Raw genomic sequence first — 21,407 nt, 5'->3', positions numbered from 1 at the left:
GTCTACTCTACGATTTATACATACATATTCTAACCTAATTATATAATGTAATATTACACTCGGCTCGCGCCTTCCCAGATATTTGGGGGCGGTGTGTGGCTGGGACTACGCTTTTTGGCTTCGCATAACATATCAAAAACTGGTTAGTCCTATTTAATAAATGCTTATATAGCCCCACCAACGCTCAATTGTACCGTGACTAAGATGTAAGCTTAATAAAAAGTATTTGCTGCAACCGAAAAAAACATTTTAATGGAATCTGGCTCGAGTCAGAGTAGGGAGAGCAAAATAGTTGTGTAATGGAACAGTGGAACACTTTATTTCGTCATAGCGTCAACTGTAGACCATTGGCCGTCGTTGCTCATTTAAAAACTCCTGCTCAACCCGCGTATCCTTCGGTACCACATAGAAGAGCATTGCTCCTCCAGAGACAAAAATGCCCTTCTTATTGATAATTTCGCTTAGCGATCTCTCGGGTTCCCCCTTGTGGACACAGGCCGCTTTGCGGTTCTCGTAGTACACATTCACATTTCCCATTCGGTAGTTATGCGACTTGTCGCAGGGCAGTGGCTCGGCAAATAGCGTCGTAAGGCAATCCATCATGGTGGCGGTCTCCGGCAGCTGCTGCTGAAAATCGCTGAAGAGGAACTCTGGATAGGAGAAGGCCGCAGGCCAGATTAGAGTCCTGCCATCGTCGTCGAGGTGCACTGGGTGGTCCTCTAGTGGCAGGAACTTGGGACGCAGCAACTCCTCGGTAATGTTGGCCTTTTTTCCTACCTTTTGATCGTCGAATTTGATGGCACGCTGCTCAATGGCGTCCCGAAGCTTTTGGAGTCGGGTCAGACGACGCTTGGACTCGGCAGCCTCTTTCCGCTGATTGCGTTCCGTTTCCAGCTGAAAGAAAAACCAGAGCTTATATGGCGAACATCGGGAATTATCATCGCAGTCACCTTCTTCATCTTGTTCTAGTGCAGCAGCTCCTTAGCCTCCTTGTGGTCGATATCCACCTCCAGCAGTTCCTCGCACATCTGCGTGCACACATCAAACTTATCCAGTTCATAAGCACATTGGACTGCCTTCCAGCGGGCCTTTGTGTAGTCCGGCTTAAAGAATAAGGCTCGTTGAGCATCGCTCAAGGAGGATTTGTAGTTCTTGATGAAATAGTGGGCCGCTGAGCGATTATTATACAGTACGGCCAATACATCGGGGTTGTCAGACTTCGACTTGATGCCCTCGGTGAAGCTGTACACGGCCATGCGGAATTTCTGGTGCTTCATATAGAAATTTCCGTCTTCTTTGTAATTGAAAGCAAGCTCGTCGCGTGTATTCTCCTCGGGATCGTACTTGAGCTTCTGCAGGCCCTCGAACATGGGATGGACATCATCGCCAGGTTGTGGCGCCTTCTTCATGAAGAACGGGTGCTTGTCCATTTCCTCCTGCCATCGATCCTCGGGCCAGCCCTCCTCATACCGCTTTTTCTCCAGACAATCGATGAAGGCATCCAGCTCGGCAGCTAGCTTGGTAGCCAGCTCCAGACGTTCCTCATCCGTCCAAGTTTTTTGGGCATCCAGCTCATCCATAGCTCAAAAAAAACAAAAACAAAGGAATCGCACATGCTGAACGTTGTGTGGCCAGATGCCGTATATTTTATCAATTAATCCGCGGTCACACTGACAGTGTCGCCTTCGATTACATACAAATGTATTTCATATGTAGCAACTGTGTAGTTAGAATGTAGTTACCATGTACAAACATTCATTTAGTGGAATTGTGGTTGACCTTTTTCGCTAAAACCGTTTTCTAGGCAAAGTCCAATAAAAGCAACTGTAGGCGTGGCTAAATGTTCTTTATAGCCAGTAATATTCCACGGAATATCAAAATCGAGGAATTCGGTTTCCAAACCTAGACGGATAATGATTAACCCATTGTAGTCCAAGGGGGTATTTCAATATTCCACCGAAACTAATGAAAACTAAATAGGAAGGATAGGACGGATCTACGAGAATAACTTACAAACACAATTATTTTCCGCCATTTACCTCAAGTCGTTGAACTATTGAAAGATAGTGGGCTTAAGTGGGCTAAGTTCGGTTTTTCATCAGTATTTTGTTGAACCAAAATTGAGACAAAAACAATCAAAGCAATCGCCGCAGCAGGAAAACAAGTCAAGTATTTAAAACAAGCCATTAAAGCAGACAATTGATTCATTAATCGGATAAATTTATGTGGGCGAGGCCACTAACCATACAGTATATAGATGTGCCAGTTCATACAACAAAAGCGTCACACACTGGCTAGCGCGTTCAGTACCCCACGTCATCATGAGAGAGAGAACGCAGAGAGAACATCTTTGCATGTGTGGGTACACACGCAATATATTTCGACAAAAATATGTGATTGTATGCTTTTTCAGATTTTTTGAACTCTCTCAGGTCTGGTTCTGTTTTGCCACCAGCATGTTTTAGTGTATGGAGGCACATGCATTCTCACGTACTTTGCGTGTGTGTGTTTAGTATTGCTGGCCGCTAGAACTGAAATTTGAGTTTGGTTCTTGTTTTGGGTCTTTTGATGAACTGACCTACCGCCACAAAATAAATAAAGAATGGGCAGGGGTGGGGGTATGGTACACATTTATTTCCTTATTTTGAACAGGTTGATTATAAATTATAAAAATTATGCAAACGCCGTCGGCTTTAATTAAACATTTATTTCCTTATCTTAAGCAGGTTGATTATAAATTATAATAAAAATGATAATTGGGGGATATTAGATTTGTGGTAAAAGTGGATGTGTGTAACATCTAGAAGGAATCGTTTCCGACCCCATAAAGTATATATATTCTTGATCAGCATCAATAGCCGAGTCGATTGAGCCCTGTCTGTCTGTCCGTCCGTCCGTCCGTCCGTCTGTCCGTCCCCTTCAGCGCCTAGTGCTCAAAGACTATAAGAGCTAGAGCAACGATGTTTTGGATCCAGACTTCTGTGATATTTCACTGCTACAAAAATATTTCAAACCTTCGCCCCGCCCACTTCCGCCCCCACAAAGAACGAAAATCTGTGGCATCCACAATTTTAAAGATATGAGAAAACCAAAAACGTAGAATTGTAGAGAATGACCATATCTTTAAGACTGCGGAATCTGAATTGGATCGTATTATTACTATAGCCAGCATCAAGAAAACAATTTCATTTTTTCTCGCCCTGTCTCTCTCTAACACACACGTAGCATAGGCGGCTTTGCTTAGAGTAAAACATTAGCGCCTAGATCTCAGAGACTATAAAAGCTAGAGCAACCAAATTTGGTATCCACACTCCTAACATATCGGACCGAGACGAGTTTGTTTCAAAATTTCGCCACAACCCCTTCCGCCCCCGCAAAAGACGAAAATCTGGGGATATTCAAAAATCTCAGAGACTGTTAAGGCTAGAGTAACCAAATTTTGTATCCGCACTCCTGTTAGATCTTACTATAAAACGTGTGTTCGGAGCAGAACCCAGCCGATTAGCTGCTTGCCAAATAGCACCTAATTCTTGGCCCTCAGCCGCTTATTTTGTTTGTTACTTATGTCTATGTCACTCATTTGTTTGTTAAAGCTTTGCGCTTGCTTGCCCTGCTAAACGCTCTCTGCCAGCTCGCTCTTCGCTATCTCCGCTTTGCGTCTGCCTACCGACGTCGGCCGAGCGAAGCTGCGCTTAGCGATCGGAGCGGCAATGCAAAGGGCAGGCAAGCCACACTTGCAATTTGGATGTCACGCATTAAAGAACATATCGTAATTTTATTTCTGCGCCGAGTTTTATTTAATTCGAAATAATTAGTCGGCCGATTGGGGATAAAAAACATTATCTCCACAACGTGTATCTCAAAATTTCGCCCCACCTTCTTCCGCCCACACAAAGGACGAAAATCTTTTGCATCCACAATATTGCACATTCGAGAAAACTAAAAACGCAGAATCAGAGATAACGACCATATCTATCAGATTGCTGAATCTGGATCAGATCGGATCATTTTTATAGCCAAAAGAAACAAATCAATTTGCACTGGCTACGCAGCGCCCGACGTCACGCTCAGACTGATTTTCTGTCTCTCTCGCACGCACTCTTTGTCGTGTCGTTCAATATTAGCGGCGTCTGCCGGAGGAGAGCCATACTGACTAAGTATCGGGTATAACTGTAGAGTTGCGGTGTCCGCAGCAACTCACAACGTTCTCCCTCGTTTTATATTGAATTTGTGAGACTTTGTCTCGAAATGCAGATTAAATATCAAAATAAATTTTAACTAATGTAAAAAATCTTCAGAAGGAGCTTTAAGTTTCAAACTACTGCTGACATAGCCAAAATTTTTATTGAGTATTAAATACTCGGAAGAACATCGGACCTCATCGGACGATTTTAAAAGTTCAGAGCATTTATTGCAGTCATACTTTTTCAGCAGCTTATGCAATAAATACCCTGCATAATATCTTAATGCATTCTCATTAAATGCGGCTTGGATACTTAAATCTGTTGCTTCTATCGAAAGTTCTAACTCTGCATCTTCGTTAGTGGAAATCAAGATATCGTCATCAAAAGTTTTAGACTCTGATGGCGACTCACTTGACACATTATCTTTTATAATGTTAATTAACATCGTATCTTCATCGGGCGAACAGTTCCAGTTTCATAGAAAGAATTTTACTAATAATTACATTAAATTCATACATAGTTGGATTATTGTTGGTAACACCGCGAGATCTGATTAAATAAAATAAATTTTCTAATGGGTCTTGGTTTAATTTGGATGTAGCAATATAAAAAACTTCAGCACTTTGACTCCAAACATTTTGGGCCAATGAAAGTATGGAGTTGATTGTTAAAATCATACCCTTTATGCAGTAGACTTCCTGTGGATATCTAAATTCTTCAAAATACTTTCGCATATCCAACAGGGTCTCATTGACAAGATTTTTGTCTTGCAGTGCACTCCTAAATGGGTTTTTATCGTAGAGGACATGACTATTTAGACAGTCGAATAATCTATTAATTTTTTCAATAAATGTAGCCGTCGCTTCTGCATTTTCTTTGCACTTTAAGAAGCCTCCAGAACTAATCATTGTTCGAAGAGCAGCGGCCACACTATGGCTAAACACTTGAGTGGCATATTTGACCTTCATTTTTTCAAAGCTATTTGGATATATATGCTTTGTTGTTCATTTCGGGCAGAGTCGCGTTGAATTTCTGGAATCGATTTCATACAGTTCTTCGACTATTTTCCATGAAACAACGCCATCAGGGGTATAAAGATTTCTATTTCGGACAATGTTCCTTAGCGATTTAATCAAATGTGGAACATTGTAAATCGCAAATATTTCTTTATCTTGAACTTTAAAGCTGGGGTTCTTAATGTCGACTCCCAGTCTTCTGAAAACAGCTATATTATTTGAGCCCTGGTCGCAAATAGCTGCTCGTACATTAAGCCCTAAGGCTTGTGCTTGTTCAATATTAGCTGTCACTTAAGTTAAAAGAGCATCGTATTTTATACCGTTTGCAGTTACAGTATAGCTTAAAACGTATTTACAGTTTTCAAATAGGCCTCTTATTATGAAAACACAGATTTTATATTAGAATAATTATCCAGGAGAGTATTCAAGGTGCGACCGGCATCTAAATTTTTTCTTTCCACATTCCCGTCGGAAAGCTCGCGATTGACAGTTTATTTGAAATACATATATGTAAAACCAATTCCATTTATATTTATGCATATTTATTTTAGTATACATATACATATATATTTTTTCTTATATTGTATATTTAGATACATCATTGTTTTAGTTATAATAAACAAAAAAGTCGAGAACCGACGGCGCTTACATAATTTTTATAATTTATAATCAACCAGCTCAAAATAAGGAAATAAATGTGTAATTATATTATTGTAATATTTTATATTTTGTGGTATAAATCAAACAAATAACAGCTCTTATTTCATTTCCCGCGCCCTAGTGTACCATACCCCCACCCTCTGCCCATTCCTCATTTATTTTGTGGCGGTAGGTCAGTTCATCAAAAGACCCAAAACAAGAACCAAACTCAAATTTCAGTTCTAGCGGCCAGCAATACTAAACACACACACGCAAAGTACGTGAGAATGCATGTGCCTCCATACACTAAAACATGCTGGTGGCAAAACAGAACCAGACCTGAGAGAGTTCAAAAAATCTGAAAAAGCATACAATCACATATTTTTGTCGAAATATATTGCGTGTGTACCCACACATGCAAAGATGTTCTCTCTGCGTTCTCTCTTTCTCATGATGACGTCACTCTGGGGTACTGAACGCGCTAGCCAGTGTGTGACGCTTTCGTTGTATGAACTGACACATCTATATACTGTATGGTTAGTGATTTCATGTAGTAATCATGTAACATGTGAGGTAAAAATTTAACCGACGGTATATTTACGGTATATCGGTATATCATGGTATATTTGGTCAATTTTCAACGTTATCAAGTCAATCAAGTAGAAAATTGATTCATCAATCGTATAAAATTATGTGGGCAGGGCTGAGAGATCAATCTTGCTAGTAATATTCCACGGAAGATCAAAAACGAAGAATATTTTCAAGTATTTTTCGGTTTTTTTTTGGTATTTTTCGGTATATTTAAAAAATGTTAAAATAATCAATAACAGCATCGATTTCAATTTATCATCGATATCAATCGCTGTCGCGATTTATCGAAGCACTGCCATCTCAATTGGATTTGGCGCTCAAGTTTGGTGGGACTTTTTTTGGATTTTTCCTCGCCACAATGTCCTTTTTCCCCTCAACAATGTCCCTTACATTCCACACTCACTTACGTTTTATTACGTGTTATGTTGCTGGCAACATTTAATTTGTATGGGCCAGACTCATGTGCCGTGAAATCGAGCAGCATTGTTCCACAGCATTGCGCGGATTGAGCAACATTTTGCATACCCTGGGAAATGGATGTTATAGAACTGAGAAAATATTTGTCATCTAATGCACCAATAAAGGCCAAAACTAGTCAGTTTCTGATTTAAAGGTATTTCAACGATATGTTGAAGGTTTTGGTCTTCTTACAGAAACCAAGAATGGGTATCGGGATCGAGATATATTTACAAGACTCTAATCATATGCATTAATATGTCCCAAACATAACAGCTTGGAAAAACAGTTTCTTCATATATATCAACGAAATAGGGTATACCTGTGCCCACACTCAGGTTGACGTGACATTTCACACTAACTTTTTTTGTTGACCTTTTTTGCTTAAACCTTGTTTTCTACACTATACAATAAAAGAGAGTACTTAAAAGTAGTCAATCAGGTAGAAAATGTATTCATTAATGGCCTAAAATTATGTGGGCAGAGCTAATGGTTTTAGTTAGGCAGCATTATTCAACGGAATAAAGAAATTGAACAATTGGAACGATTTTTCTCTTACGTCTAACGTTTCATTTGTTTGACCTTTTTCGCTAAAACCTTTTTTTAAGCAAAATCCAATAAAAGCAAGTATTAAAAATAAGCCAGTTAAGTAGAAAATTGATTCATCAACCGTATAAAATTATGTGTTCAGCGCTGAGGGTCCTAGCTAGCGAGTAATATCAAATCGAATATCAAAATCGAGGAATATGATTTCTGATCGTGGACATAAAACGATAGGTCGATAGGTCCACTAGGTAAACTAGATGTTTAATTTTTAGTAAATAAACTAATTGCGCGCAAGTAATGCTATGTCGTGTGAGTATAAACTGCCAGAGATTGATGGCACTCACAGTACAGTGAAATTCTCCTCCCATTCAGCCTCCATCGAACGTGGGGACCCATCTACCGATACTACCAGGCACGTGGACGACAACATGCCTTCCCAGGAGTGCGTATTATATTGCAATTTTTGTGGAAATGTGTACGAGAACGAAGAGGCATACGAGGAGGACCATCATAGTGGCTCCTGCCTCAGCGGCATCGGCAGGGATGAATTCCAAACAAAAGGAACTGAGGAGACTAATTTGGTTGAGGAAGAGGAAATAGTGAAAGCAGATGTGCCGCTTTGGGACGTGATAGATGACCCACAGCAGGTCGATGCAGAGTCGGAACGTTACTTTTGCTTTGATTGCCACATTATATACGAGAGCCACAGCAGTGCCGAAAACCATGTGTGCCCACCAGAAGGGGCGGGCAATGTAGCCAGCCAAAATGCGAGCATGCCCAGGTAGCCCACCCGACGCAAAGTTGCAAGAGCAACTGCCGACGGAGATTGCCCAAAATTTAATTGCAAAATTTGTAATACCGTTTTCAACACGCAAAAGAGTCTCAAGTTCCATATGCGCATACACGACGAGCCCAAGCTCAAACGAATTCAGGATGCCCTTCCTGTGGGCGCCCTTCAGGAATATAGCGGACTGGATTTGTTTTTCTGCGAGATCTGTCAAAGAGAGTAGGTGCTCAGATAAGCCAAAAACGGCTGCCCTCCTTACAGTGCCATCATCTTTCAGATTTGATTACGGCCTCAAGACGGTTCACCAGAAGATGCATACGGAAGCCCCGAGCAAGTTCGTGTGCGGCACTTGCAATCGCCAGTTCGAAAACTCCACCAACTACCGGATGCATTTGAAGATGCATGAGAAGAAACAAGCGGAGCCTTCTACTTCATTGTCAAAAAAAGATCCCGTCGACATAAGTAGACCGGAATTTCCATGCCAGTACTGCGGCAAGGTATTCTATCGCCCATTCGAAAAGGTCAAACACGAACGTGTTCACACAGGAGAGAAGCCCTACGCCTGCGAGGCGTGTGGCAAAAGGTTTCGTGTCTCATACTCCCTCACCCTGCATTTGCGCTCCCACACAGACATTCGTCCCTACGTGTGCATTGTCTGCAACAAGCGGTGAGTCAACAGAATACAATAAAAATCATAAATAATAATTATCCTTTCCATGTAGCTTTAAATTGCAGTCAAATTACGCACATCACCTCCACATCCATGACGCGGAGCGCCAGTTTTCCTGTGATATGTGCTCAAAGTCCTTCCGCACATCGGTGCAGCTGAACGCTCATAAGAATTCGCACACCAAGCCTTTCGAGTGTGAAGTTTGCAACCGTCCCTTTTCCTCGCTATACGCAGTCAACAATCACATGAAAACCCACAAGAATGATCCAGCCAGCAAAATTACCCTGGTGATTGTTTCGTCTGAAAAGAAAGACCCTGTCAAGGTGCTTGCTGGTGGAAAATTCTCGTGTAGTGAATGCGGGGCGGAGTACTCGCGTATTTATGCGCTGCGCCAGCACTTAAAATCAGCCCACGGCAAGGTAGAGGGTGCTCATGCACAGAAGAATAAGCCACCGTCCATTAAGGAGTCTCATGTGGCCGAGGCGAACGACTCTGAGGCAGCCATACGCAAAGCAGCAGCAGAGGCGGATGCTGCTTACAGGAATGCTGCGGTAAACGATGTGGACGTCAGTGGTAGCGTGCCCACCTACCAGGAGGCTGTTGTAGTAAGTACAGCTGTGTCAAAATGTAATTGCCCAATCATTAGCAACTTATCTCCCCTCTCAGTTCCATGTGGATAACTTCGACAGCGAGGAAATCATCAGTGATTGGCTGAAATAGGAGCACATAGGTTTACTCCATGTATATGTATTTTCCTATTGAATAAACCTTAAAACTATTCATTTATTTGGCAATTGTTACAATCAACAGATTAGGAAATACGTTTTATTGGGAACATCATAACTGGCAATTAACAGGTAAATATATTGCTGGCTTTCACTGAGACCAGTCCGTTGGGTTAGGGAACATACATGGGTAAATTATAAAATGAAGGAATTCGTTAACTACAACTAATTGTATAATTTTAAATAAACAAATCATGTGCACATGGTAGCAGCATGGGCAGGCAATTAGTTCTGAGCGGCTTCAGTCTCGTCCTCCTCCACCTCGCTGGTGTCCTCGTCACAGATTTCCTTGAGCACCTCCACCAGATTCTTTGCCTCGTCTAGTTCCTGCCGCATCGTATCCATTTCCTCCTCCAGCCCCTCGATGCGTTCATGCAGATGTCGGTTCTCTGTCAGCGAGTCCTCCAAGGCAACCCGCCGCTGTTCAGCCAACAATTTGTAATAGTTCTCCCCGGGCTCACACTCACTGGTGAGATCGTCTGCTGTGATGGGTTTGTCGGCGTCGTTTTGCGGCTCCTCCTGAGCCTCAGTTTGTGTATTAGCATCCTTAGTCGATGTTGCAGCTGTTGCCGTGTCCACGCACTTGCGTTTGCCGTATTTGGTACTGGGCGTAATTGGGACGCCGGCCTTCAAGCGACTCAGTTGATCCACGATGGAGGCGCGTCCCGACAGATTCTCCTTTTCGTTGACGTTGCCGTGCAGCGGCTTCAGTGTCTTGCGTTGTTGCTTCAGATGCTCCTGCTGCTCGGCCTCGCTTTCGACTTGGATGTAGACTCTTGCAGCTCCCGTAGACATCTTCAATGCTGTTCGTTATTCGTATTTATCAATGGTTAAGCGAACGTGTTATTTGCTCGCCGTTTTGTTTACGCATTAATTTTTTCCACAAAATTGCCGCCAAAAATGCTGAACAGTTGATATCGGACTTATCGATAAAATATACCAATATATATAAAATATACCAAAATATACCGGTAGCGAATCAAACCGTTCTTATTGCTAAATGTTGATATTCCGTTGAATAATGCTGACTAACTAAATTCCTCAGCCCTGCCCACATAGAGCGAAAACGAGAGCCTTAACCGATTTGAAGAAGAAAGCAGTTCGGCCATCGATACTATCGACGGAAATATTTCTGGTATTTTTGAGGTCAAAATTGAACCGACGGTATATTTACGGTATATAATGTTATTTCATTTTGTCAATTTCATCAATCTATTAATTTCATTTTCAACGTTATATAGAAATCCAATAAAATCAATTATTTTAATTAAGCCAATCAAGTAGAAAATTTATTCATAAATCGTATAAAATTATGTGGGTATGGCTAAATGTTCTATACAGCTAGTAATATTCCACGGAGTACACAAATTGAGGAATATAGAACTTGAATTCTTCAGTATATTTACGGTATATTTTGGTATATTTGTGAGGGTCGGACAGAATATTTTATCGTTACGTTCGCGGTCACACTGGACTCCACCCATTCGAAAAAAAAAAAACATGTAAAATCTGCTAATAGCGTTATTAAATCGTTCACCTTTTTATTTCCACTCGACGCACACCCACCACACAACAGCATCCTGCGCCCATAGCACAGAACATTTTACTGGTGGCAAAGATGGACCACAACAAGATTTCCATGTGTATGGAAGTCAAGTTGGATACACACGATAAGCGCGCAATGGCGCTGCGCTATAAGAGGTGGACTCGATGCCAAGTGAAAATCGAAGCCATCAAATGTGTGCCCTGCTTCCTTCGCCTCACATTTCAGGGATCTGCGGACAATGAAGAGCCGCCAGCATCTTCCAAAGCGCTGAGTGTCTCGGTGAATGTGCCCGGCGTCAGCATGAGCTTGGCCACCTCACGGACCAAGCAGCACTCGTACGTGCTGTTTTGGACCCAAAATCGGCGCGAATGCTTCATTTACTTTGCCTTGGAAACTGAGTTGTCCTGTCGGCGCCATATGAAGTGGATGAAGAAGTCCATTAAGAATCTGGAGCTGTACAGACAGGTTTTCCTGGAGCAGCGCCGATTGAGCAGGGGTCCTGGTGCCTTGGGTCCACTGCCAAATCTGCCAGATGCTTTGGACATCAGCCATTTCTCGGCGCGTGTCTCGCAGATCTATGAAGAAATCTTTGACGGAAGCCGAATATCGTGCGCCTCCATTGCCTCGGGCATATATGAGGAGATGAAGCCAGCTGTTATGGAGACGCCTTCGCCACCTCCCCTACCAACGCACCCATATCGTAAACGCATAAACACATTTGAGTGCTCTCCTTTGGGCGATATTCCGCGATCCTGCACCAACCCCGAAGTAGAGCTAGCCAAGAAGAAGAAATACAAGAACATGCTGGACAAACTTTTCGGGAGTACGCGCCAGAAACGCTCCGGCAGTGTTAGTGAACCCGTCCAGCAGCCGAAGGACGACCAGTTGCCCCTCTACGAAAATGCGCCGACTCCAGAGATGGCTCTGCCCTTGAAGCGCACTTCCCAGCTGAGCAAATCCCAGCGGAATAGCTTCTCAAGTCCCGACCTTTCGAAGCTCAACTTTCTGGACACCTTTGGGGAGGATATTTTCACGCAAAGCCACGAGTCTAGCGTTGAGCTGAACATCAGTCTGGATGACTCGGCCATTGAACCAATCTCACGGGATCAGTTGGTCGCACAGATCACGAGACACTTGAGCAAATCCGGCTCCCTAGAGAGCTTAAATGTATCTGAGCAACTGCCGAATAACTTTAACTTTTCCGCTTGTAATACATCAACCATTAATCTGATCGGATCCCATGGTGCAGTGCCGCACAGCAATCGTGTGAAGAAAAATAAGATCATGGTGGACGATCTCACCGGATACTGTGTGATGGCGCCCATCGTGAAAATTTTAGAGAAGAAGGTGCTGCCGCAGCCAGCTGGAAGCACTGCCTCCACCTCGTCTGGATATTCCACGGGTTCCTATTGCTCTTCCACCAGCAGCTGTAACACGGAGGACCAACCCACCAAGACATTGGTGGCTGCCAATGAGAGTGACATCTACGAGGCCATGCATGGCAGCTCCTTGAACAGCACCACAGCAGCAGCTGCGTCCGGTTTTGCCGAGCATTTGTATGAGAATCTCTTGGCTGTCAAGGCCGCCCAGGAGCTAGAGGCCGAGCCTCTAGACATTGGCATCAGCACCAGCACATCCACCGAATCTCCTTTGCCAGCCTTGCCGCAAAAGGGAACACCTAAAGAGAAGCACAGCTATCAGGAGGAGGAGGAGGAGGACTACTACCAGACGCCCAGGAAGTCCATTATAAGCGTAGACGACAAGGTGCCCTCGTACTATCCAAACAGTTGCGATACTCTTAAATCCAAGCGACGAAGTCCCACCGAACATGGCCCAAGCCTGAGGCACCTTGTTAGTTCCAAGTTGCGTCGCGAACGCAAGGAGAATCTCTATATATCGTCGCCACAGCAAATCGTCGAACAGCGTCAGGTAGCCAACAACGCATCGGCAACAGCAACATCATCATTATCCACCAAGACTAAAATCTCAACGATGAAGACTGCCGCCCACAAGATCTCCGAGGGAGTCTATGCCGTGACTCATCCAATAATCCAATCACAACAACAATAATATGGAAGGAATAGAGGAGGAGCTCTTACACTTAACAATGCTCAAGAATATTGATTTCAAGTTCGATGACGGTCAGTCCACTGAGGTTAAATCCCAGGGACAGCCAAGATACCCCACCATGAACGGGGGCATTGTCCAGCCCAAACTGGAGGATGAGTACGAGAACCACTATCAGGCGGCCGAGCAGGCAACTCGATTGCTCCAGAAGTATGCCACGCTACTCACGTCACTGTGGAAGCACACACCTTTTAATTGTCTAAAGTATCGCTTAATTTATGTTATAGGTTATCTTGTGATTGTGATCTCTCCAGCTTTGTGTTGTTTTGATGAGAAGCTGATATCATCAGCTTAATATTATTTTATCCATGTATGTAATACCAAAGACTATACAATACCAAGATGTTGCATGATGAACAAATGCTTTTTCAATTTTCGTTTGACGCTTCATGGTACGGGCGCGCGGGTCTAGTACTTCAATTCTCTTTTACGCTACCTTCGCCTCCGAAATGCTACTCGGCTTCGTCAATGCCTCGGTCAGCGTCGAGTCGGTGTGAAAGCATGTCAGTGTCTGCGTGCCAAAACCGTAGGGCAGCGTGGTCGCTGATGTCTTTGGCGCGGCACAGTGCGGACTCAGTCGAAATAGTCAAAAAATTGTATGAGTGCTTTAGATAAATTTAATGTACGCATCTAATAGAGAATTTTCCAATCGAATTTTCAAGATAGTTTTAGTTTAGGAGATATAAGCACTCAAAGTTTAACATTTTTTCAGTGTGCAAATATTTATTGAACTCATATTCACTAACTAATTTAGAAAGCTGAGACGGCCAAAGGTCCCACTGTGCCGCTCCAAAGACATCGGCGTTCCGCGACCACCGCTTCGACGGTGCTGAGGCTCGAGAGTCCAGAATTATTTCGTTGCTGGTGAAGGCATTGCCGAACAGACGAAACCGATGGGCAGCGGCGTCGCGGTAGAGACGAAGTACAGGCGAAAAGGCAATAGAACAGCTTTTTGGTCGCTCATGCAACATCTTGGTATTGTATAGTCATTGGTAATACGCTTTCCAACGTTGCACTTAGTCTATATAGTATAGCCTTATATGTTGATCCAGCTTTGTCATAAGTACTCTAACGAATCATATCCAGTTCCATTTAAGGAGTGCTCCTAGTATTACTGTTGTGAATTGATTGTCTACTCTACGATTTATACATACATATTCTAACCTAATTATATAATGTAATATTACACTCGGCTCGCGCCTTCCCCGATATTTGGGGGCGGTGTGTGGCTGGGACTACGCTTTTTGGCTTCGCATAACATATCAAAAACTGGTTAGTCCTATTTAATAAATGCTTATATAGCCCCACCAACGCTCAATTGTACCGTGACTAAGATGTAAGCTTAATAAAAAGTATTTGCTGCAACCGAAAAAAACATTTTAATGGAATCTGGCTCGAGTCAGAGTAGGGAGAGCAAAATAGTTGTGTAATGGAACAGTGGAACACTTTATTTCGTCATAGCGTCAACTGTAGACCATTGGCCGTCGTTGCTCATTTAAAAACTCCTGCTCAACCCGCGTATCCTTCGGTACCACATAGAAGAGCATTGCTCCTCCAGAGACAAAAATGCCCTTCTTATTGATAATTTCGCTTAGCGATCTCTCGGGTTCCACCTTGTGGACACAGGCCGCTTTGCGGTATCGTAGTAGTACACATTCACATTTCCCATTCGGTAGTTATGCGACTTGTCGCAGGGCAGTGGCTCGGCAAATAGCGTCGTAAGGCAATCCATCATGGTGGCGGTCTCCGGCAGCTGCTGCTGAAAATCGCTGAAGAGGAACTCTGGATAGGAGAAGGCCGCAGGCCAGATTAGAGTGCTGCCATCGTCGTCGAGGTGCACTGGGTGGTCCTCTAGTGGCAGGAACTTGGGACGCAGCAACTCCTCGGTAATGTTGGCCTTTTTTCCTACCTTTTGATCGTCGAATTTGATGGCACGCTGCTCAATGGCGTCCCGAAGCTTTTGGAGTCGGGTCAGACGACGCTTGGACTCGGCAGCCTCTTTCCGCTGATTGCGTTCCGTTTCCAGCTGAAAGAAAAACCAGAGCTTATATGGCGAACATCGGGAATTATCATCGCAGTCACCTTCTTCATCTTGTTCTAGTGCAGCAGCTCCTTAGCCTCCTTGTGGTCGATATCCACCTCCAGCAGTTCCACGCACATCTGCGTGCACACATCAAACTTATCCAGTTCATAAGCACATTGGACTGCCTTCCAGCGGGCCTTTGTGTAGTCCGGCTTAAAGAATAAGGCTCGTTGAACATCGCTCAAGGAGGATTTGTAGTTCTTGATGAAATAGTGGGCCGCTGAGCGATTATTATACAGTACGGCCAATACATCGGGGTTGTCAGACTTCGACTTGATGCCCTCGGTGAAGCTGTACACGGCCATGCGGAATTTCTGGTGCTTCATATAGAAATTTCCGTCTTCTTTGTAATTGAAAGCAAGCTCGTCGCGTGTATTCTCCTCGGGATCGTACTTGAGCTTCTGCAGGCCCTCGAACATGGGATGGACATCATCGCCAGGTTGTGGCGCCTTCTTCATGAAGAACGGGTGCTTGTCCATTTCCTCCTGCCATCGATCCTCGGGCCAGCCCTCCTCATACCGCTTTTTCTCCAGACAATCGATGAAGGCATCCAGCTCGGCAGCTAGCTTGGTAGCCAGCTCCAGACGTTCCTCATCCGTCCAAGTTTTTTGGGCATCCAGCTCATCCATAGCTCAAAAAAAACAAAAACAAAGGAATCGCACATGCTGAACGTTGTGTGGCCAGATGCCGTATATTTTATCAATTAATCCGCGGTCACACTGACAGTGTCGCCTTCGATTACATACAAATGTATTTCATATGTAGCAACTGTGTAGTTAGAATGTAGTTACCATGTACAAACATTCATTTAGTGGAATTGTGGTTGACCTTTTTCGCTAAAACCGTTTTCTAGGCAAAGTCCAATAAAAGCAACTGTAGGCGTGGCTAAATGTTCTTTATAGCCAGTAATATTCCTCGGAATATCAAAATCGAGGAATTCGGTTTCCAAACCTAGACGGATAATGATTAACCCATTGTAGTCCAAGGGGGTATTTCAATATTCCACCGAAACTAATGAAAACTAAATAGGAAGGATAGGACGGATCTACGAGAATAACTTACAAACACAATTATTTTCCGCCATTTACCTCAAGTCGTTGAACTATTGAAAGATAGTGGGCTTAAGTGGGCTAAGTTCGGTTTTTCATCAGTATTTTGTTGAACCAAAATTGAGACAAAAACAATCAAAGCAATCGCCGCAGCAGGAAAACAAGTCAAGTATTTAAAACAAGCCATTAAAGCAGACAATTGATTCATTAATCGGATAAATTTATGTGGGCGAGGCCACTAACCATACAGTATATAGATGTGCCAGTTCATACAACAAAAGCGTCACACACTGGCTAGCGCGTTCAGTACCCCACGTCATCATGAGAGAGAGAACGCAGAGAGAACATCTTTGCATGTGTGGGTACACACGCAATATATTTCGACAAAAATATGTGATTGTATGCTTTTTCAGATTTTTTGAACTCTCTCAGGACTGGTTCTGTTTTGCCACCAGCATGTTTTAGTGTATGGAGGCACATGCATTCTCACGTACTTTGCGTGTGTGTGTTTAGTATTGCTGGCCGCTAGAACTGAAATTTGAGTTTGGTTCTTGTTTTGGGTCTTTTGATGAACTGACCTACCGCCACAAAATAAATAAAGAATGGGCAGGGGTGGGGGTATGGTACACATTTATTTCCTTATTTTGAACAGGTTGATTATAAATTATAAAAATTATGCTTTAATTAAACATTTATTTCCTTATCTTAAGCAGGTTGATTATAAATTATAATCAAAATGAGTATTGGGGTATATTAGATTTGTGGTAAAAGTGGATGTGTGTAACGTCCAGAAGGAATCGTTTCCGACCCCATAAAGTATATATATTCTTGATCAGCATCAATAGCCGAGTCGATTGAGCCCTGTCTGTCTGTCCGTCCGTCCGTCCGTCCGTCCGTCCGTCTGTCCGTCCCCTTCAGCGCCTAGTGCTCAAAAACTATAAGAGCTAAAGCAACGATGTTTTGGATCCAGACTTCTGTGATATGTCACTGCTACAAAAATATTTCAAAACTTCGCCCCGCCCACTTCCGCCCCCACAAAGGACGAAAATCTGTGGCATCCACAATTTTAAAGATATGAGAAAACCAAAAACGTAGAATTGTAGAGAATGACCATATCTTTAAGACTGCGGAATCTGAATTGGATCGTATTATTACTATAGCCAGCATCAAGAAAACAATTTCATTTTTTCTCGCCCTGTCTCTCTCTAACACACACGTAGCATAGGCGGCTTTGCTTAGAGTAAAACATTAGCGCCTAGATCTCAGAGACTATAAAAGCTAGAGCAACCAAATTTGGTATCCACACTCCTAACATATCGGACCGAGACGAGTTTGTTTCAAAATTTCGCCACAACCCCTTCCGCCCCCGCAAAGGACGAAAATCTGGGGATATTCAAAAATCTCAGAGACTGTTAAGGCTAGAGTAACCAAATTTGGTATCCGCACTCCTGTTAGATCTTACTATAAAACGTGTGTTCGGAGCAGAACCCAGCCGATTAGCTGCTTGCCAAATAGCACCTAATTCTTGGCCCTCAGCCGCTTATTTTGTTTGTTACTTATGTCTATGTCACTCATTTGTTTGTTAAAGCTTTGCGCTTGCTTCCCCTGCTAAACGCTCTCTGCCAGCTCGCTCTTCGCTATCTCCGCTTTGCGTCTGCCTACCGACGTCGGCCGAGCGAAGCTGCGCTTAGCGATCGGAGCGGCAATGCAAAGGGCAGGCAAGCCACACTTGCAATTTGGATGTCACGCATTAAAGAACATATCGTAATTTTATTTCTGCGCCGAGTTTTATTTAATTCGAAATAATTAGTCGGCCGATTGGGGATAAAAAACATTATCTCCACATAAAATTTGGTGACCCCGACGTGATCTCTGAGTTGCAGTGTCAATTAATAATCATTCGCGATCGACATTCGTTAGCCCTAGCAAATTTTCGGCGGTTAAGCACAATTCGGTGCTAAAACACACTTACATACACCTACATACACGCATTGCTGGCTATTAATTTCTCTGTCGCGACAATTCGGTCAGTGCAGTGCGGTAGGCAGTGCAGCGAACTCACTAATACACACAAGCGGAGTACAAAGCGGAATCGGACAGCTCGCACAGCCGCACAGCTAAAGGCATTAGCTGTAATCCCTTTGCTTTCGGTTCCCACGTTTATACGTATACAGGGTGTCTTTTTCAGTCGTGCTGAGTGACTCTTTTAAAACCTCAACATGGCAGCACCTGAGCCTACCAATGTCGCGAACGCAGCAATGCCGAGTGATGTAGATTTCTACAAGCACAAGGCCGAGTCCATCGCGCGCCAACTAAAGGCCATGGATCGCTTTCTCACCAAGGAAGAGCTTGCCGAGCTAGATGAGGCAGAACTTCAAGCTCGCTTAGAGCAAATCGAGCGAATGATGCGGATTTCGATGCCGCTCAAACGAGCCTTGAAAGGCTGGATTTCCTGCCCGACTGTACTTTTCGAATGTTTATGTGAAGGTTAGGTCCAGGCTGTCGCGGGAGTTGATGGCTGCTCGCACGGTAAATGTTGCCAATTCAACGGCTCGGCATACTCTCGAGGGGAATTCGACGTTGTTCGCCTATAATAGTATAGGCCGTGCTCCAATGCCCGAGTTGCAGCTTCCGCGATTCGGGGGGAACTATATGGATTGGCCAGAATTCCACTCGATGTTCGCGACAATGGTGCACAAAGACCATCGTATACCAATCATCGAAAAATTCCAATATCTTCGTGGATGTCTAGATGGTGCTGCGCTGGATACGATTCGTTCCTTGGAACTTTCTGAGGAGAATTACGACAAGGTGTTGAATTTGCTAATGTTGCGATTCGATAATAAACTGTTACATTTTCAGGCACACGTCAAGGCTATTTTCGGGCTGCAAGGGGGGGAGAAGGGCTCAACTATCGGCTTGCGCGCGCCCAGCGACAAAATCAAATCGCACTTGCGTGCACTTCAGACCTTGGCGACCCCGCAGGAGATTTCGGATGGGTTGCTGATCTTCATCATAGGCACGAAACTGGACCACAAAACAAAGGAGAAATGGGAAGAGAACTTGCCGACGTCAGGATTGCCTCGGTGGTCAAGCATGGCCTCATTTTTGGAAGCGAGATGTCGGATGCTGGAGAATTTGGGATCAGCCATGGCAACAAGTCCTAGTCAACAGGTGGGAGAAGACAAACCTGTCACCCTTATCACCTCCAGTAACGACCATCCTAACCCCATATGTAACCATTGCAATTCCTCCGAGCATTACATATCTAGATGTCAGGCATTCCTGAATCCCTCTGCGTTTGAACGATACAAAGAAGCAAAGAAGAGCCGCTTGTGTTTGAACTGCCTCAACAAAGGCCATGAATTGCAGAGGTGCAGGTCAGGACTTTGCAGGCATTGCCAGGCCAAACATCACACGCTACTCCACATTCCATCGGGAACTGGTGCTTCATCTTCCTCTTCACCGGCCGAGGAATCGATCCAGCAAGAGGCCGCGACTGTGCTTCTAGCAAGCGGGTGTTCTAGCCCTCCCCCCTCGATCCAGAAATCTCAGCCTAGCCAGAACGTGTTGCTACCTACTGCCCTCGTCCATGTAACAGATCGTTAGGAGCACTTATCCCATGTCGCGCCATTTTGGATTCTGCATCACAGGAAAACTTTGTAACATCTAGACTCGCTGATCAGTTGCAGTTGGATCATCGCTCGTCTTATGTTCACATCTCTGGAATCGGAGATTCCATTCTACCTTCGAGCAAGTCTATACATATAGTTGTACAATCCCAGGACGCAAGCTATCGAGCTTCCTTCGCTGCAATTGTCACCAACTCAATTACGGAAATGCAGGCTAACTTCGGCGTAGAGGCAAAGGATTGGCCAATGCCGAATAATCTAAAACTAGCTGATCCTAATTTCTCCAAGCCCCAACGTATCGATCTGTTGATAGGTTCTGGTTTGTTCTTCGATTTAATGTGCGTCGGACAGATTCGACTATCAGCCCAATTGCCAACATTGCAGGAGACAAAACTTGGTTGGATAGTATCAGGAAGCATTGATAGCTCGGAGAATAAGCGTGCAGCTTTAACCGCTTTTGAAAATTCCTCGTGCATCTCTATTGACGATTTTCGACCCACAACGCTGGAGTACCAAGACTTAGAGCAGCAATGCAGGAAGCAGCTGCTCGAGTGCCAGGTGCAAGTGGAAAAACTGCGATCGGAGAATCAGGAACTGCAGCGCGAACTTTTCCATATATTAAAAACCTACATATCCACGCCAAATGAAATTCAACTTTCAACAGTTTCTACATTGCCAAATTTCCTGCCATTCTATGCAATTACAGAGGTTCCCGATGATCAAGACGTAATCACGACAAGCCGCCTTCGTAAAGAAGAGCCGATTGCTGCGTTCGACGATCATCCCAGCGTAGCCGCCAGCTGCACCCAAGCAAGCATCTTCAAGAGGGCCGTTGGAAAAATAGCGGTTCTGCTATTGGATGGATCTGTTGAAAGCCTTTGCCTTCCAACGGGGGGTGAATGTTCGGAGCAGAACCCAGCCGATTAGCTGCTTGCCAAATAGCACCTAATTCTTGGCCCTCAGCCGCTTATTTTGTTTGTTACTTATGTCTATGTCACTCATTTGTTTGTTAAAGCTTTGCGCTTGCTTGCCCTGCTAAACGCTCTCTGCCAGTTCGCTCTTCGCTATCTCCGCTTTGCGTCTGCCTACCGACGTCGGCCGAGCGAAGCTGCGCTTAGCGATCGGAGCGGCAATGCAAAGGGCAGGCAAGCCACACTTGCAATTTGGATGTCACGCATTAAAGAACATATCGTAATTTTATTTCTGCGCCGAGTTTTATTTAATTCGAAATAATTAGTCGGCCGATTGGGGATAAAAAACATTATCTCCACAACGTGTATCTCAAAATTTCGCCCC

The 21,407-nt window shown here is 44.0% G+C and overlaps 1 protein-coding gene and 4 pseudogenes across 1 annotated transcript; 2 read left to right on the top strand and 3 right to left on the bottom strand.

Annotated features, from left to right (window-relative positions):
* Nucleotides 1-233: 233 nt before the first annotated feature.
* On the bottom strand, nt 234-1,637 carry LOC117193160 (annotated as a pseudogene).
* Nucleotides 1,638-7,650: 6,013 nt separating this feature from the next.
* On the top strand, nt 7,651-9,675 carry LOC117193332 (annotated as a pseudogene).
* A 21-nt stretch (nt 9,676-9,696) lies between these two features.
* LOC117193333 (geminin-like) lies at nt 9,697-10,581 on the bottom strand. Its single transcript, XM_033398062.1, has one exon. The coding sequence runs from the start codon at nt 10,467-10,469 to the stop codon at nt 9,900-9,902; it is 570 nt and encodes a 189-aa protein (XP_033253953.1). The 5' UTR covers nt 10,470-10,581; the 3' UTR covers nt 9,697-9,899.
* A 567-nt stretch (nt 10,582-11,148) lies between these two features.
* LOC117193157 lies at nt 11,149-14,424 on the top strand (annotated as a pseudogene).
* Nucleotides 14,425-14,710: 286 nt separating this feature from the next.
* On the bottom strand, nt 14,711-16,119 carry LOC117193158 (annotated as a pseudogene).
* Nucleotides 16,120-21,407: the final 5,288 nt, after the last annotated feature.

This window comes from Drosophila miranda, assembly GCF_003369915.1.
Source record: "Drosophila miranda strain MSH22 chromosome Y unlocalized genomic scaffold, D.miranda_PacBio2.1 Contig_Y2_pilon, whole genome shotgun sequence".
NCBI lineage: Eukaryota > Metazoa > Arthropoda > Insecta > Diptera > Drosophilidae > Drosophila > Drosophila miranda.
The sequence above is the reverse complement of the archived record's forward strand: the minus strand, read 5'-3'. Positions and strand labels throughout refer to the sequence as shown.